Genomic DNA, 17,269 nt, shown 5'->3' with positions numbered 1-17,269 from the left:
ATGTACACCAGGTGTATCAAACTCATCTGTATAGGGCCAATTCGATTGACACATTCAGTTCCAAGGGCCGCATAGCAAAATGAGAAGACATTAGGATTTTTCCGTATTTCTTTTAAAAGAAGTTGTATTCTTATTTTTACTCTGAAATGCTCCAGTTCTCAGCGAAAATATTAGCAATGTGTGAAGACTAAACGAAGTACAATGTATGCAGTTTCGTATTTTTATCTGATTAGGTAAGTTATAAAGTGATGTTACATCAAATAAATTTTCACGTTCAAGTAAACATCCTCTTTTTTAACATTTAATTATAAAATTTACTAACTTACGACCTTTTAAAACTATACAACCCCTAACTTAAAAATTAATTAGAATTAATTGGAATTAAATTTTATGGAACTCCATATGCTAATTATTCTAAGTAATACGTAACTTATTATTCACCCTCACATTTTAGTACTTAGAAACACACTTTCCTTCTTTCACAATTTTTCTGAAGACATGTTTGAGTAAGATTAAAGTTCAGCCAGCAAAAACTAATATTTTGATATCATTGTTGCTTCTTAGTGTATAGAAGTCCGACTCGTTGGCTGAATGGTCAGCGTATTGGCCTTCGGTTCAGAGGGTCCCGGGTTCGATTCCCGGCCGGGTCGGGGATTTTAACCTTAATTGGTTAATTCCAATGGCCCGGGGACTGGGTGTTTGTGCTGTCCCCAACATTCCTGCAACTCACACACCACACATAACACTATCCTCCACCACAATAACACGTAGTTACCTACACATGGCAGATGCCGCCCACCCTCGTCGGAGGGTCTGCCTTACAAGGGCTGCACTCGGCTAGAAATTATTATTATACTGTATAGAACAAATTAGATAAGAAAAATAATATCTTTAACATCAATATTTTAATCTAAACTGCTCGATTTTTAGTGTTCTTATTCTTCGTCATTTTTATCTTAAGTTGGCAAGAAAATGTTTCTGATGTGAGTAGAAGTCCTTGTGCTCGTGAGGAATGTAGTTCTGGATTTGCATCAGGCCTTGTATCATTGCTTTCTTAATGGGAACTTTTCCATTTGGGTATGGCAGTGATGATAGTGGTAGTGCTTTCCTTGAACTAAGACCCATAACGATATTTTTACAATTTGCATCGACACAGATAGGTATTATGGTGACGATGGGATAGGGAGGGGCTAGGAGTGGGAAGGAAGCAGCCATTGCTTTAATTAAGGTACAGCCCCAGCATTTGCCTGGTGTGAAAATGGAAAACCATCTTCAGGACCGCCGATAGTGGGGTTCGAACCCATTATCTACCAAATGCAAGACTAAACCACACAATTTAGTGTCCACAAAAAGCAGACATCGTAACCAGGCAACCAGTGTACGTCATATGGATGGAAGAACGGCACCAGTTTGCTGGATGGAAAGACATGTTTTTGGAAGATGTTGCTGCTGGACCTATAAAGAAAGGCTGTGTGAAAGTAATGTCGAATAATTTAAAACTTATTTAAAAGTATTTGATCTCAAAGTCTCTCCCGTGCTCACATATTGCCTGGAAATCGTACGGCCACGTCTCAAAATGAAGCAGTTAGAGCAACTAGAAAAAGTTAAAGCATTTTTTTTCTGAAGAAAGAAAAGCACTATGTGTCTCGACATATCCACCTTCAAGGTTTGTGTAGTCTACGAGTTAATAATGCGAACCTTTCTACGTCAGGTCCTTCGTTATGACCTGCCGCTACCAACTACGTCAACTTATCTGTAGTTTGTAGAGATATCAAGGGCAAAGAAGAGAGACATATAGAGCGAATTTTACTCGACGAACGCAGTGATCTACAAAGAGGAGTCGAGCTCAGACACTTGATTGCACGTTTCGCCATAAATTGTTTTCATTGTAAGTTGTGTAAAACGACAAGTTCCATCAACCAGTCAAGGACTGTGTTTGTGAATGTTGTGGCAAGATCTGTGCAAGATGCCGTGCTATGATTTGTAGATGTAGGCACGAATCTCTGACAGCCTTTTGCAAAGATGAATGTCGTGATCTCATTATTATTTATGTAGGATCGTTTCAACCTCCTGAGGGTTACGATTACACAACTTCCTTGACTGTTGATGTTCTTTCTTTTTACGCCAGTACTCCTTCATTCTCTGGATCGCTTTTGCTCGTTCCTCATCCGAGAACAGCCTTCTTGTTCTCCTGGGTTTCTCTACTAACAGATCCGCCACCTCCTCAATTTTCCTTATGAACACTGTTCTGTTTGTAATTTCTCCCTCCTCAATGCCAGAACTTCTTTCAGCCATGGTACTTGGGTCTTTCTTCTTTCCTGGAATATGAGGATCTTATTTGCTAGGTGTTCCGGTCCCATTCTTCTCAGGTGTCCATAGGAAGTCAGTCGCATTCTTCTTATCGAGGTTGTATGTTCTCGCTTTTTTCATACAGCTCTTGATTTGATGTCGAACTGAAGGTAAACATATTTCCTGTTGCTTTCTTGGGTCCAAGATTTTTCCTCAGAAATTTACGTTCTTTCTTTTCTATTTCGGCAATCCCCTTTCTGATAATTGTCACTGCTGCATAGAGTCTTTCAGGTTTCACCACGATGATATAGTGTCTGAATTAGGCTTGATAGGAAAGGGATTTTTATTTATAAGTTTCCTGGCATAGTCTGAATGCAGTCTCCATCTTCTTTGCTCTTTCGTCGATGGCTGGCTTCTCGCTGTTGTTAGAAGTCAGAATTTCTCCTAGATATTTGAATCTGTGGACTCTCTTTATGTCACCACACTTGGTCTTCATTGTCCATGTTGGTTCCTTGGGATCTATGTTCATGTACTTACTTTCCTCAAAGGATATTTTCAGTCCTGACTTTTCTGCTGTTTATTGCAAAACCTCTTTCTGTGTAGTGGCAGTCTGTAGATTTTCAGCGAAGAACACTAAGTCGTCTACAAATGCAAGACATTCAAATGTAAGTCCAGCCTTTTTGTGTCCTATCTTGATTCCATTCGGCATATTTTGCTGAGCCCCAGGGGCTCTGAACTTTGGAGCGTGGGTTGGTGACCACGGGGCCCTCAGCTGAGTCCTGGCATTGCTTCCACTTACTTGTGCCAGGCTCCTCACTTTCATCTATCCTATCTGACCTACCTTGGTCAACACTTGTTCTTTTTCGACCCCGACGCTATTAGGTTTGCGAGGGCTAGGGAGTCTTTCATTTTCACGCCCTTCGTGGCCCTTGTCTTTCTTTGACCGATATCTTCATTTTTCGAAGTGTCGGATCCCTTCCATTTTTCCCTCTGATTAGTGTTATATAGAGGATGGTTGCCTAGTTGTACTTCCTCTTAAAGCAATAATCACCACCACCACCATATTTTGCTGAGTCATTTCTTTTCGCCATTCCCTTATCACCTTCTCCAAGACACAGTTGAAAAGGACTGGGGAGAGGCCATCTCCTTGCCTCACACCTGTCTTGATTTCAAACGGTTATTAATGTAAATTCCTTTTTGGCCATCAACTGCAATACAATTCATTATTATTTCAACGGGAAGGCATTAATTACAATTCTGAACACTGTGGAGGAAAGAGAAAATTATTTATTGGGCGTCCGAATCGTTGGCTGAATGTTCAGCGTACTGGCCTTCAGTTCAGAGGGTCTCTGGTTCGATTCCAGGCCGGTCGGGGATTTAAACCTTTATTGGTTCATTCCAATGGCTCGGGGACTGGGTGTTTGTGCTGTCCCCAACATCCCTGCAACTTCTCCCCCTCCACCACAATAACACGCAGTTACCTACACATGGCAGATGCCGCCCACCCTCATCGGAGGGTCTGCTTTACAAGGGCTGCACTCGGCTAGAAATAGCCACACAAAATTATTATTATTTATTGGGCATAACGTAATGCGTCCTATTTTATTTTTTCGTAGTGACTTAGTTATTTCTTCTTTGCAGCAGTACCATGACTGTGAATCTGTTCACCAAAATGGCGTCGTCTTCTACGCCTAAACAGAATTATCCATTGCCATTGATGCTTTCAGGGCCCGTACTTATAGACATGATACTGTATAGGCTTTTAGGCTTATGCCGTGTCAAGAAAATAAGGTGAAATTCTTCACGTTTCGCAGAGAACTGTGCTCTGCGTCATCAGAATAAAATCTCGACTGTCCACGAGAAAGGTTGCTTAACCTTTTAAGTGCTGAGTTACCAGTTGACTGTTTGGTACCTCAGTGCTGAGTTTTTCATTCGTATGTAAAAAAATTTGTAGAAGCCTCAATTTTTTACTTATCAATGGGGTGATTAAAATGTTTGTAAATGTTGGTTGTTTATAAATCTAAATACAAATGGAAAATCCTACACTTATGTTCAATATTATTTTGAGAGAAAACAAAATTGCACTTATGCGTCCATGCGTGCATTATCTTTATACACAGTAAAGAGCCCAAAATAATATTATTTCCTAAAATTTGCAGGCAACTAATACATGTAACTTCTTAGAAGTATATAAGTTGATATTTTAAAATACTTTCCAAACCTGGAATGTGGTGATAGTTAAATGTTTTCTACTGGTTGTTTGTGATGCCGATTTGTTCAACTAACTGCCCCAACTCCACTACCACAAAAGTTCCTAAAAAGTCAATGATTTTTGGGTTGTGATCAAACACTACTTGGCCCTCAGGGCCTGTCACAGTTACCTGAAACTCTGGTGAAGAAAAGTAATCCATCCGCCACGAAATTAGCGATAAAATAGGTTCTTTACACACCGTGCTTTTCTTCTTTCATTTAGAAGGAGGCTCTGTTTCTCTCTCACATACAACATTTTCGCACTCTCACTTTCAAAATCGCTTAGCAATTCCTTAAAATGATTATCTCCATCATCACTTTCCGCTGTGGTTAATAATTGAAAAGATTCTGTGATCCGAAATAACATCACTGCAAAAGCAACTAAATTGTTGTTCCGCCATGTTTGTTTACATCACAGATGAACTCCACAGACGTCTACAAAAAGCTCTGTAAGTTACTTCCCGAAGCTATAATCTCTGATCAGTTAGTTCTACATAATGCCCAACAGATGGCAGAACATATCAGAGATCAAATTCGCACTCAAAAGTGAACCGGGAAACTCAAAAAAATTAAAATTCTCGCGCACCGTCTATAGACTGGCGTAGCACTGGTGGACCGGCCGCGTCAGCCCGTCTATAGGCGGGCGTAGCACTCATCGGGTTAAACATTGACACGGCATAAGCCCAAAAGCCTATACAGTATCATGTCTATAATTAGCCATTGTTGATGTTTCTCTGTGTAGCTGACAATGTTTTGTCCACAGATGACAGCGCCATAGTCTTCCCTGAAGAGTCGTCCGGCGGCAAACAGGAAAGCCGCTCCGTGAACACGCCCGGCAGTGATAACGATGTGAAGCCACGCTTTGGTTTTAACAGCGGCGGAGTGAGTGCGACGGGAAGCTTCGGGGTTCAACCTACTGGTAACGGACTGTCGGCGACGGGGAGTTTCAGCAGCAGCTATGGCAATCAGGGACCGTACCAGGGGCACAGCGGCAGTCAGAGTCACTCCTTCAACGTGAATGTGGGGCCTGGTGGAGTGGGGGCCTCACAGTCCTCTAGCCAAGCCAGCAGCTTCAACGCCCAGTTCCCTGGATTCTACGGGTAAGTCAGCGCGTACCCATGTTGCTACATTATTCTGTTCTTATTTTTATTTCTTTGTTGTGCCCATTCAAAAAGCACCTCTGAACTTGTTCGTTGGCCTGATGGTTTTCACCTTCTTATCCCTCCCAAAATCTCTTCATGAATGCACTGTGTTGCATCTTGCGTTCTGTGGGCCACTTCCTACCAGTTTTCTTTTTAGGTTTCTCTGGATACTATTGCACCACAGGCTCCACGATCTTCTATTATGTCGTCCGTGATATTAATTTCTTGGAGGTCAGCCGTAGTTTCTTTTGGCCTTCTTTGAGCTGATTACTTGAGTCTGTCACTGTCCATTCCATAGATATGGCCATAGAATTTCAGGCGCCTCTTGCGTACGTCAGTGAACCTGTCAGAGGTCCGCTGTTCTCCTCTTAATCCACATTCCGTTTTCTCTCGTGGGACCATACATATTCCGGATATTTCTCCTTTCTTGCTTTTCAATTTCTATAATTTTAGAGTGACCTCCAAGTGATATGGTTTCTAAGGCGTAGGAAAACAACTGTCTTGTGATGTCGTAATTTTGCATTACGCGATATGACTCTCTTGTTGAAGCAATTCCACGTTAGTTTGTGTGCCGTATGGAGTTGGTGGCTCTTTACACGTTGGCACTACCGTCTATTCCTGATGGTAGTATGATTTCTCCAAGGCATTTATTATTATTATTATTATTATTATTATTATTATTATTATTATTATTATTATTATTATTATTATTATTATTATTATTATTATCCGTTTCACCCTCTTCGGGGTACGATAGATCTATCAATGGTTAGTGAGTCGTGTTTTCCTGTCCTGCCAGTACTTTTTCATTCTTTCAGATCTTGCCTTCCTCTCTTCTTCAGAAATTCTATATCGTCGTTTGGGCTTCACCCTGTCCTGAAACCTCTTTATTTTATCTTTGGTTATTTTCTTCGCAGATCCATCTACAAGCATCTCTTCTGTAATTTGGAACTCTCGTAGGCCCTTCTCAGTTTCCTTAAACCAGTTCGTCTTGGTTTTCTTATTACGGAAATAGTCGAATATTCTTTTAGTTACCCTTTCCGGGGCCCATTCTTAGGATGTGGCCATTGAAGTCAATTCTCCTTTTCCTTATTGTGTCGGAAATCCTTTCTGTTTTCCTATACAGGGTTTCATAGCTGATGTGTGAAAGTTCGTCATTATTATTATTATTATTATATTATTATTATTATTATTATTATTATTATTATTATTATTATTATTATTATTATTATTATTATTATTATTATTATTATTATTATTTGCTTTACGTCGCAGTGACACAGAGATGTGATAGGAAAGGGTTAGGAATGGGAACGAAGCGGCCGTGGCGTTAATCAAGGTACAGCCCCAGCATTTGCCTGGTGTGAAAATGGGAAACCACGGAAAACCACTTTCAAGGCTGCCGACAGTGGGGTTCGAACCCACTATCTCCCGGATGCAAGCTCACAGCTGTGCTCCCCTAACCGCACGGCCAACTTGTCCGGTGTTGTTATTATTATCATCATTTCTTTCTTTCTCTGTTTCGGTTTTCTAGAGACCACGTGGTAATTTCAATGCTTCATCGTTTGTAGTTCCTTCTTCTTCCTCCAATACTCCTTCATCTGTTCACTATATCTCCCTTTCCTCTTCTCGGACCCTTTTGAGCCTGTTTTCTTTCCCTTCCCTTTTTAACACCTCCTTCCTAAAAATCTTCCTCTGTTGCTTCTTCTTCTCCTATATTGTTTCTTTCCAAATCTTCCTTGACTTCATGAATCCAGGTGGGTGTTGACTCCTTGTTCCAAAGACTTTTGAAGATCTGTTTGCTTAAACCAGGGCCTCTCAGGGTGCATGCACTGTGCACGGTGCAAAAGACGACTTGGCTTGGTTGACCAGAGTGCAGACCCCCCACTCCTCGATTTGGAGCAATAGCGCTTACTCTCTCTTTCCTCACGCCTGTCTCGCTCGCTCCGCCTCTCTCCCTCTGCCCCACTTGCGCCGTAGCGCTCCAAATCCGGGCTGACTTGAGCCGAGTATAGGCGACTTGAGCCGAGCTTAGCCGAGTAGCCCAGAGACGAAGCGTTGATCCGAGCCATGCCGAGCGGCAGCGATGCACAGTGCACGGAGCTCTTGCGCCTCTATCTGCACGCGTGAGATTTTGGGCGTTTGAGAGGCTCTGGCTTAAACTGTTGTCATCCTTCTGGATAAAGATCCAAAAAATTCAATCAATCACCTCTTCCATAGTGTTTCTGCGTTTTTTATGTTCCGGTTTATTTCATCATTACTTGTTGATTTCCAGAGTTCTGTACTTCTTTCCAGTACACAAGAACCTCGTTTATCCGGATTAAGTGGGACCGAAATTGATCCCGATTGTTGGAAATCCGGATAATCCGCAAAAACTAAAAAATAAATACAGTACATCTATTAACATAAGTTGTGCACTAATCCCTTTGTTCAATTGTGCAAAAAATATAAGAACACTTTTCGCACATTTACGACTCTGTTTTATGCACTAAAATACTCTGAGTTTTTTTTTTCTGTTTTACATTTGTATAGGCCCTCGCAGCACGATCACGAAGACGTTTTACAAACAATAGTTCTGCCAGTGTGGTTTCAGTCAAGGATTCTAACAAATACAGTAGAGACTCGACTGTATTTGATTCTAAATAGGCCATCAGTTTGTCCAGCTGCATTGTTGCCTCTCCATGAGTCATTGTTTCTTCTGATGGAGGGTCGGTTTCATTTTCGAATTCACCGTCAGTGAATTAATAGTGCGTTGCATTCAGAAGAGCGTGGGTTCGAATCTCACCTCGGCCGCCCTGGGAATGGTTTTCCACGGTTTCCCATTCCCAATTCCAGAGGAAAGCCGAGACGGTACCTTTGATAGACCGTGGCCGAATTACTTCCAAATCCTGTCCTTAACTATCGTTGGCAGAAAATACATTCAAGAAGAGTCGACGTCGTATAAGAAATACTCTACAAGTAAAAATTCATTATAATTTTGGATCTGGATTAATGAGGGCCGGATAAACGAGGTTCTTGTGAACTTTAATTTATTCAGCTTGTATTTCAGTAGGTCTGTTACTCATGTATAGGCATTCCGGTTTGACTACTGAGTTGTAGTGTTATATTTTGAGGTTTTCAGATAAACATTTTTTGTTGTAGATATTCCTAGTTATTTATGTCATGTACTCTTTCCATCTTATGTCCGGCTCCATGGCTAAATTAGACATGTTTGTGAAATTAATAACTGGTTCGATAGAAGGCAGTTCGGTTTTAGGAAAGGTTATTCCACTGAAGCTCAACTTGTAGGATTCCAGCAAGATATAGCAGATATCATGGATTCTGGAGGTCAAATGGACTGTATCGCGATTGACCTGTCTAAAGCATTTGATAGGGTGGATCATGGGAGACTACTGGCAAAAAATGAGTGCAATTGGACTAGACAAAAGAGTGACTGAATGGGTTGCTATATTTCTAGAAAATAGATCTCAGAGAGTTAGAGTAGGCGAAGCTTTGTCTGACCCTGTAATAATTAAGAGGGGAATTCCTCAAGGCAGTATTATTGGACCTTTATGTTTTCTTATATATATAAATGATATGAGTAAAGGAGTAGAATCGGAGGTGAGGCTTTTTGCGGATAATGTTATTCTCTATAGAGTGATAAATAAGTTACAAGATTGTGAGCAACTGCAACGTGACCTCGAAAATGTTGTGAGATGGACAGCAGGCAATGGTATGTTGATAAACGGGGTTAAAAGTCAGGTTGTGAGTTTCACAAATAGGAAAAGTCCTCTCAGTTTTAATTACTGCGTTGATGGGGTGAAAGTTCCTTTTGGGGATCATTGTAAGTATCTAGGTGTTAATATAAGGAAAGATCTTCACTGGGGTAATCACATAAATGGGACTGTAAATAAAGGGTACCGATCTCTGCACATGGTTATGAGGGTGTTTAGCGGTTGTAGTAAGGATGTAAAGGAGAGTGAATATAAGTCTCTGGTAAGACCCCAACTAGAGTATGGTTCCAGTGTACGGGACCCTCACCAGGATTACCTGATTCAAGAACTGGAAAAAATCCAAAGAAAAGCAGCTCGATTTGTTCTGGGTGATTTCCGACAAAAGAGTAGCGTTACAAAAATGTTGCAAAGTTTGGGTTGGGAAGAAATGAGAGAAAGAAGAAGAGCTGCTCGACTAAGTGGTATGTTCCGAGCTGTCAGCGGAGAGATGGCGTGGAATTACATTAGTAGACGAATAAGTTTGGCGTTTATAAAAGTAGGAAAGATCACAATATGAAGATAAAGTTGGAATTCAAGAGGACAAACTGGGGCAAATATTCATTTATAGGAAGGGGAGTTAGGGATTGGAATAACTTACCAAGGGAGACGTTCAATAAATTTCCAATTTCTTTGAAATCATTTAGGTAAAGGCTAGGAAAGCAACAGATAGGGAATCTGCCACCTGGGCGACTGCCCTAAACGCAGATCAGTATTCATTCATTCATTCATTCATAAATGGTTAGCGTGCTGGCCTTTGGTGACAGGGGTCCCGGGTTTAATTCCCGGCAGGGTCGGGAATTTTAACCATAATTGGTTAATTTCGCTGGCATGGGGGCTGGGTGTATGCGTCGTCTTCATCATCATTTCATCCTCATCACGACGAGCAGGTCACCTACGGGAGTCAAATCAAAAGATCTCCAGCTGGCGAGCGGAACATGTCCTCGGACACTCCCGGCACTAAAAGCCATACGCCATTTCATTTCCATCTTCTGTATCCTTTCTTCTACACCGGATTTTTCTAAACCATTTTCTTGAATTCTTGAATTCTCCCAAATATGCAAATATCTGTACCTTTCTTATTCGACCAATTCCTGTTATTAGAAAATCTGGAACATTTTTTATATTGGTCAAAATGTATTTTTTCTGCAGTAATTCTTAAACCTGTTCTGTTGGCTATCTCTTCCAAGAGACTGATTTGTATTGCTGCATTTGTCAGTTTTCTGAAATTATTATTACCGGTATTATTGTATGTATGAATTTATATGGTACGGTATGTTTTATGGCCGGATGCCCTTCCTAACGCCAACCTCGGTTGAGGAGCTAATGAAAATTAATGATGGTGAATTAAATTGAGTAAGGAAGTGAAAGTAATCGGCTGTGACCTATGAATAGGAACTGTCCCGGTATTTACCTGGAGCTGAAAATGGAAAACCACGGAAAATCATTCTCAGGACAGCTTACGTTGGGGACCAGCCCCTCTCCGTCCTCCGAATACAGGGGTATAGAGGCCCCTCCTCTGCTCGGTTGGCCGGTCGGAGTGCAGAGCTGTCGGACCGGCCACTTGTGGACCGAGACTCTCTCTGCATCCGCCCACTTCGGGATAATCTGAATGATTTAGTTACCGAGCTCGATAGCTGCAGTCGCTTAAGTGCGGCCAGTATTCGGGAGATAGTAGGTTCGAACCCCACTGTCGGTGGCCCTGAAGATGGTTTTCCGTGGTTTCCCATTTTCACACCAGGCAAATGCTGGGGCTGTACCTTAATTAAGGCCACGGCCGCTTCCTTCTCACTCCTAGCCCTTCCATGTCCCATCGTCGCCATAAGACCTATCTGTGTCGGTGCGACGTAAAGCAAATGAAAAAAAAAAATATTTAGTTGTAAAAAGTAAGGAAAGTGAATGTTTAAAGTGGCGTTAGTTTTCTGTTCTGTAGTGCTGTATTGCAACGCTGCATCACGATTGTAAAATGGGGGATAATTACACCTAATCAATACTGCTTATGAAAAGTACAGTATAGGCTATATAGGCTTAAAAATACACTATTTGCAGTACTGGTTTCGATCTGTATCGATCATCCTCAGCTGCATTAAGAACATGAGATAAAGCAACATCTACAAATCACTGGACATTACTTACAGTAGTTTAAGAATGCGATTAAAAAACCTGGTGAACAACATTAAAAACGTTAAAATCAATAAAATGTGTCGATAGGTCCCTTATAGCGCCCGTTACGCCTGTTGTAGTTCTGTCTTCTTCATGCACTTAAAAGTCCTGGTGTGTTGTAGATGAACACTTCCTATCTTATTCCGGTGAGGTGTGGGCTTGTCAAATATGCTGCTGAGGTGTGTTGCTTTTTGTGCCGGCAGGGCTGTCTCCAAGTCAGAATGAATAATCTTCAAATTTGCTTATGGAGATTGATGTCAATCAATCAATCAATCAATCAATCAATCAATAGTGATCTGGATTTAGGGCAGTCGCCCAGGTGGCAGATTCCCTATCTGTTGCTCTCCTAGCCTTTTTCGAAATGATTTCAAAGAAATTGGAAATTTATTGAACATCTCCCTTGGTAAGTTATTCCAATCCCTAACTCCCCTTCCTATAAATGAATATTTGCCCCAGTTTGTCCTCTTGAATTCCAACTTTATCTTCATATTGTGATCTTTCCTACTTTTATAAACGCCATTCAAACCTATTCGTCTACTAATGTCATTCCACGCCATCTCTCCGCTGACAGCTCGGAACATACCACTTAGTCGAGCAGCTCTTCTTCTTTCTCCCAATTCTTCCCAGCCCAAACTTTGCAACATTTTTGTAACGCTACTCTTTTGTCGGAAATCACCCAGAACAAATCGAGCTGCTTTTCTTTGGATTTTTTTCCAGTTCTTGAATCAGGTAATCCTGGTGAGGGTCCCATACACTGGAACCATACTCTAGTTGGGGTCTTACCAGAGACTTATATTCACTCTCCTTTACATCCTTACTACAACCCCTAAACACCCTCATAACCATGTGCAGAGATCGGTACCCTTTATTTACAATCCCATTTATGTGATTACCCCAGTGAAGATCTTTCCTTATATTAACACCTAGATACTTACAATGATCCCCAAAAGGAACTTTCACCCCATCAACGCAGTAATAAAACTGAGAGGACTTTTCCTATTTGTGAAACTCACAACCTGACTTTTAGCCCTGTTTATCAACATACCATTGCCTGCTGTCCATCTCACAACATTTTCGAGGTCACGTTGCAGTTGCTCACAATCTTGTAACTTATTTATCACTCTATAGAGAATAACATTATCCGCAAAAAGCCTTACCTCCGATTCCACTCCTTTACTCATATCATTTATATATATAAGAAAACATAAAGGTCCGATAATACTGCCTTGAGGAATTCCCCTCTTAATTATTACAGGGTCAGACAAAGCTTCGCCTACTCTAACTCTCTGAGATCTATTTTCTAGAAATATAGCAACCCATTCAGTCACTCTTTTGTCTAGTCCAATTGCACTCATTTTTGCCAGTAGTCTCCCATGATCCACCCTATCAAATGCTTTAGACAGGTCAATCGCGATACAGTCCATTTGACCTCCAGAATCCAAGATATCTGCTATATCTTGCTGGAATCCTACAAGTTGAGCTTCAGTGGAATAACCTGTTTTTAGTAAAAGTTTTCTTGTTGTTTGTTGTTCATTTGGTGTAGGTTAAATCATCTATGGGATAATAGTTGGAGAGTCTAAATGGACAATAGAAAATATTGCATATGAGAGAACGTTTGTTTTGTGTGATATGAGGTGGGAGCTGTGTGTCTTGGTTTACTCACCCAGTTGGGAAAGCCAGATGCTGTTACTTAACCATGTTAATATTATGCAAGATAGTTTTACTGTGGTTTCCTATTTTCACACCAGGCAAATGATGGGGCTGTACTTCTGAAGTGACTTAATGATTTCATACTGTCTAGCTTTGTTAGCTGGTTTATTTACATATGGGTGTGAAATTAAATACTTGGTAGGATGTATTTTTCAATTCCCATCACCCCGAAGAGCTCCACTCAGCCTACATGATTACATTTGAAGAGCTGTCTGACGGTGAGGTACCGCCCCCGGTCTGAAGTTAGTAAATTCATGTCGCCATCGCGAGATGGTGACACTCCGTATAGACACATCTCCATTGGAGGTGAGCTGCATGCACCATTACAACTCTTGTAATGCTGGAAGTCCGACCCGGGATTCCGACGATGGGAGCTAATAATGCTAACAGTTAAAATATGACGGTGGTCTAGAAAGCCACGAATAATGACCTAGACCAGGGTTTCCCAAACCTTTTGTCTCTGAGTCCCCTGAGCATATTACACGCCTGTTCAAGAACCCGCTAGCCACAGAACATAATACCGAACTTAGAAAGCAAAAAACAGAATTTTGTCATGTTATCGTGTTTGATATTATTCGTAAAATTTAGAACTAATATTTACTTTCCTTTAAAGTTTCATTTAACTTAATTTACATAAACATACTTTATATACTTTTTAAGGTACATTCAAAGGTCCCACCTTTACAATACTATTTTTGTTTGTTTAACTAGCAATTAATAAGTGTCGGAACATGTTTCGTCCTTCTTTTTGGACATCTTCAGCCGAAAATACTTGTAAGATGAGTAAAATAAACAAGGTCACAAATGGACATTAAAATACGATTCTGGTCACGTTCAATCAGCTGTAACACACCTATCGAGACTAACCTGTCTTGGGCAGACGAGGACGAATATTTAACTACGGCACAATCTTTCTCCGTACGTGCGCTTACAGTCAAGTATTCCGCCTGCCTCATAACTCATAACCTTATCAACAACACATCTCACGCCAACTTAAGAAGAGCTCGATCATCGAATTTTAATGGAACTATTATGTGTTAAACAATTTTATCTTCATTTCAAGAGAACTAAAAAGCAATTGAGCTCCAGCATTTTAAGACCATTCTTCGAATTTTAACATGACTTATTCGGTAACCCGAATCATATTTTAATGTGTATTCGTGACTTTATTTTACTCATCTTACAAGTATTTTCGCCTGATGATGTCCAAAAAGAAGGACGAAACATGTCCCGACACTTGTCAATTGCTAATTAAACAAACAAAAAAGTATTGTAAAGGTGGAATCTTGACTATACATTAAAAAGGAAACTATCGACAATATGGGCTTTGCAATACAATTCATTTTATCAACATACTTTATATACGCATACAATTATAAAACATTGTGACACTTGGCTAACAATTAAAGCAGTCTGGATCTGGAAACTTACTTGAGAAAATTCAAGGAGCGGTTGTTGGATCAGTGGGATGGATGATGTTGTTTTCCAAAGACGAAGCATTTTACAAGCGTAGTCTCTCGAACCGAAGGTCAGCCTCTGCATTGACTTTATTTCTGTACTTCGTTTTCATTCGTGTTAGAGCGAAAAAAGGTACACTCACACAGGTATGTTGTTATGTAAGGAATTAAATGCAGTACTGTATTATCTTTCTAGAAATTATAGGGAACAGGCGATGTCATGGATCCAAAAGTCGCTCGGAGACGTGAAGTTGTGATACAGGGATTTCAAAGGAGATTCACATGATGCTTCGGCTAGCTGATCTTCCTCAAGAGAGGGCAGTGTTCGTCATGCCATTCTAGCCACATTCGCTTTCATATTGTTAAAGCCAGGGATGACAATATGAACGTGACATTATTATTGCGGATCCCTTGGATTATCGTCGGTCCGCGGACGACAGTTTAGAAATGGCTGAACTAGAGGATTCGTAGCACTACCGGGAGTCACCTCGTAATCTGCAGGCCTTTAAGTTGAGCAGCATTCGCTTGGTAAGCCAAGACCCATCAGGGTTGTGGCGCCGTAGGGCTTGGTTTGGTTTATAGTTTTCAAATTATTGAAATAATTATGGTGTACATTTCTTTTCGGACACACAGATTTTTCTTTTTGTACAAGGTGACACTGTACTAAAACAAAACCATGGACTTTATGACGTCAAGAAATCACCAAAATCACCAGCACTATGATTTCTGTCCTAGGGGTGGATCTCCACACTTCTCCGGGAGCCAGGCGAGCAGTCAGAGCTCCGGCTTCTCTGGGTCTGCCGCAGGAGTGTCCGGGAGTCAAGCGGCCAGTCAGACCTCCGGTTTCTCCGGGTCTGCCGTAGGAGTGTCCGGAAGTCAAGCGGCCAGTCAGAGCTCCGGCTTCTCCGGTAACTTCGGAGGCGGATTTCCTTCCGGCCACAGCGGAGGAAGACCCAGCCATGGTGGAGGAGGAGTATGGTCTGGCCTCTTCAATCCCCCGATCTCAATCGGTGGCGGCAACCCAGAATTTGGCAGCAACAGTGGACCAGGGAATCTTCTACCCCTGGAGTTCATCAGAAGACGTCGTCCACAGTTGAGAGGGGGCCAGCAACGTACCATGTTCAGCGGGGTCGTGGTTACATCTTAAGGGGTCCCATACACCGAACATTACTATTTGAATAAGTTTCTTGTAAATTTTCCAATATGTATATTTGGGTGCAGAGATGTAAATAGTGATTTTCCATCCTCAAGTTTTTTGTACTTTAACCTGACAAACATTTAAATCCAGTCCTTATTGCTACCCTCAATCACTAGCTTGAAGTAAGTCCGAAGAAACGAAAGTAAACGAAAAGACATGTGACGTGAAATGAAGAGGGTCAGAAACAGCCTCCTTTTCTGAAATTTGCTATGGTGCACCTGTTGTACACCTTCAAATTTGTCTTTCAGATAAATACTCCCCAAGAAAAAATTGTCCAATCTTGCCACATTGGTGAAAGTTTGTCAACATTTGAAAAGATTTGGCAAGGCTTGATAGCATTTTGTTTTAACATGGAAGAAAAGCAAACAGCAGTTGTGGTTCTTGGACTAGTAGTGGGATACATCCTTAAAAAGAAATGTGCAATAAAGCATTATTTACATGAGGAAAAGATTACTGCGGTTACCTACAACATCATTTTTGCAATGCATTCACTGCCATAACATCATCTGTAGATGGTACATTGCATTTGCTCACATGAACTGAATAAAAATTATAGCAATGCAACGGAAATTCATATCTTCTTACATGCAAACATATTAGGAATTCAATAATAATAATAATGTCAGCCTCTGTGGTGTAGTGGATAGTGTGATTAGCTGCCACCTCCGAAGTCCCAGGTTCGATTCTCGGGTCTGTCACTAAATTTGAAAAGTGGTTACGACGGCTGGAACGGTGTCCACTCAGCCTCGAGAGGTCAATTAAGTAGAGGGGGTTCTATTCTCTACTCAGCCGTCCTCGAAGTGGTGTTCCGTGGTTTTCCACTTCTTTTCCAGTCAAATGGCGCGATGGTACCTAACTAAGGCCACGGCCGCTTCCTTTCCTCTTCCTTGTCTAACCGTTCCAAACTTCCAATCCCCCCACAAGGCCCTTGTCCAGCATAGCAGGTGAGGTCGCCCGGGTGGGGGGGTACTGGTCCTCCTTCCCAGTTGTATCCCCCGACCCAAAGTCTCACGGTCCAGGTCACTGCCCTTGAGGCGGTAGAGGTGCAATCCGTCGCTCAGTCCGAGAGAAAAGCCAACTTTGGAGGGTGAACGGATTAAGAAATAAATAAACAAATAATAATAATAATAATAATAATATGCGAAGATTGTAAACAATCGAACATTGTTGATGGTATTTACTTACAGGTTACCGTCCTCTTCCTTGAAATATTTCTCTTGCAGTCTCCACATACGCTGCCGTTTCGTTAATTTCATTGTGGCACTCTAAGGAACCCACTGATGGGCAGGGATGTGCCCCATACTTAGCAGT

At 41.3% G+C, this 17,269-nt stretch overlaps 1 protein-coding gene across 1 annotated transcript; it reads left to right on the top strand.

Annotated features, from left to right (window-relative positions):
- The first annotated feature begins 1,391 nt into the window (after positions 1-1,391).
- Positions 1,392-15,995, top strand: LOC136882425 (uncharacterized protein DDB_G0282077). Its single transcript, XM_068229486.1, has 3 exons — positions 1,392-1,478; positions 5,257-5,639; positions 15,496-15,995. Exons 1-3 carry the CDS (start codon positions 1,392-1,394, stop codon positions 15,905-15,907), a joined length of 882 nt encoding a protein of 293 aa, XP_068085587.1. The 3' UTR covers positions 15,908-15,995.
- Positions 15,996-17,269: the final 1,274 nt, after the last annotated feature.

Source organism: Anabrus simplex, chromosome 10 (genome assembly GCF_040414725.1).
Source record: "Anabrus simplex isolate iqAnaSimp1 chromosome 10, ASM4041472v1, whole genome shotgun sequence".
NCBI lineage: Eukaryota > Metazoa > Arthropoda > Insecta > Orthoptera > Tettigoniidae > Anabrus > Anabrus simplex.
The sequence above is the reverse complement of the archived record's forward strand: the minus strand, read 5'-3'. Positions and strand labels throughout refer to the sequence as shown.

Excerpts from the sequence above, each read along its gene's own strand:
- LOC136882425 (XM_068229486.1), top strand. The coding sequence starts at position 1,392 with ATGGAAGAACGGCACCAGTTTGCTGGATGGAAAGACATGTTTTTGGAA. Across the intron at positions 1,479-5,256 it reads TAAAGAAAGGCTGTGTGAAA|CCATTGTTGATGTTTCTCTG; the intron begins GTAATGTCGAAT and ends GTCTATAATTAG. Across the intron at positions 5,640-15,495 it reads CAGTTCCCTGGATTCTACGG|GGGTGGATCTCCACACTTCT; the intron begins GTAAGTCAGCGC and ends TTTCTGTCCTAG.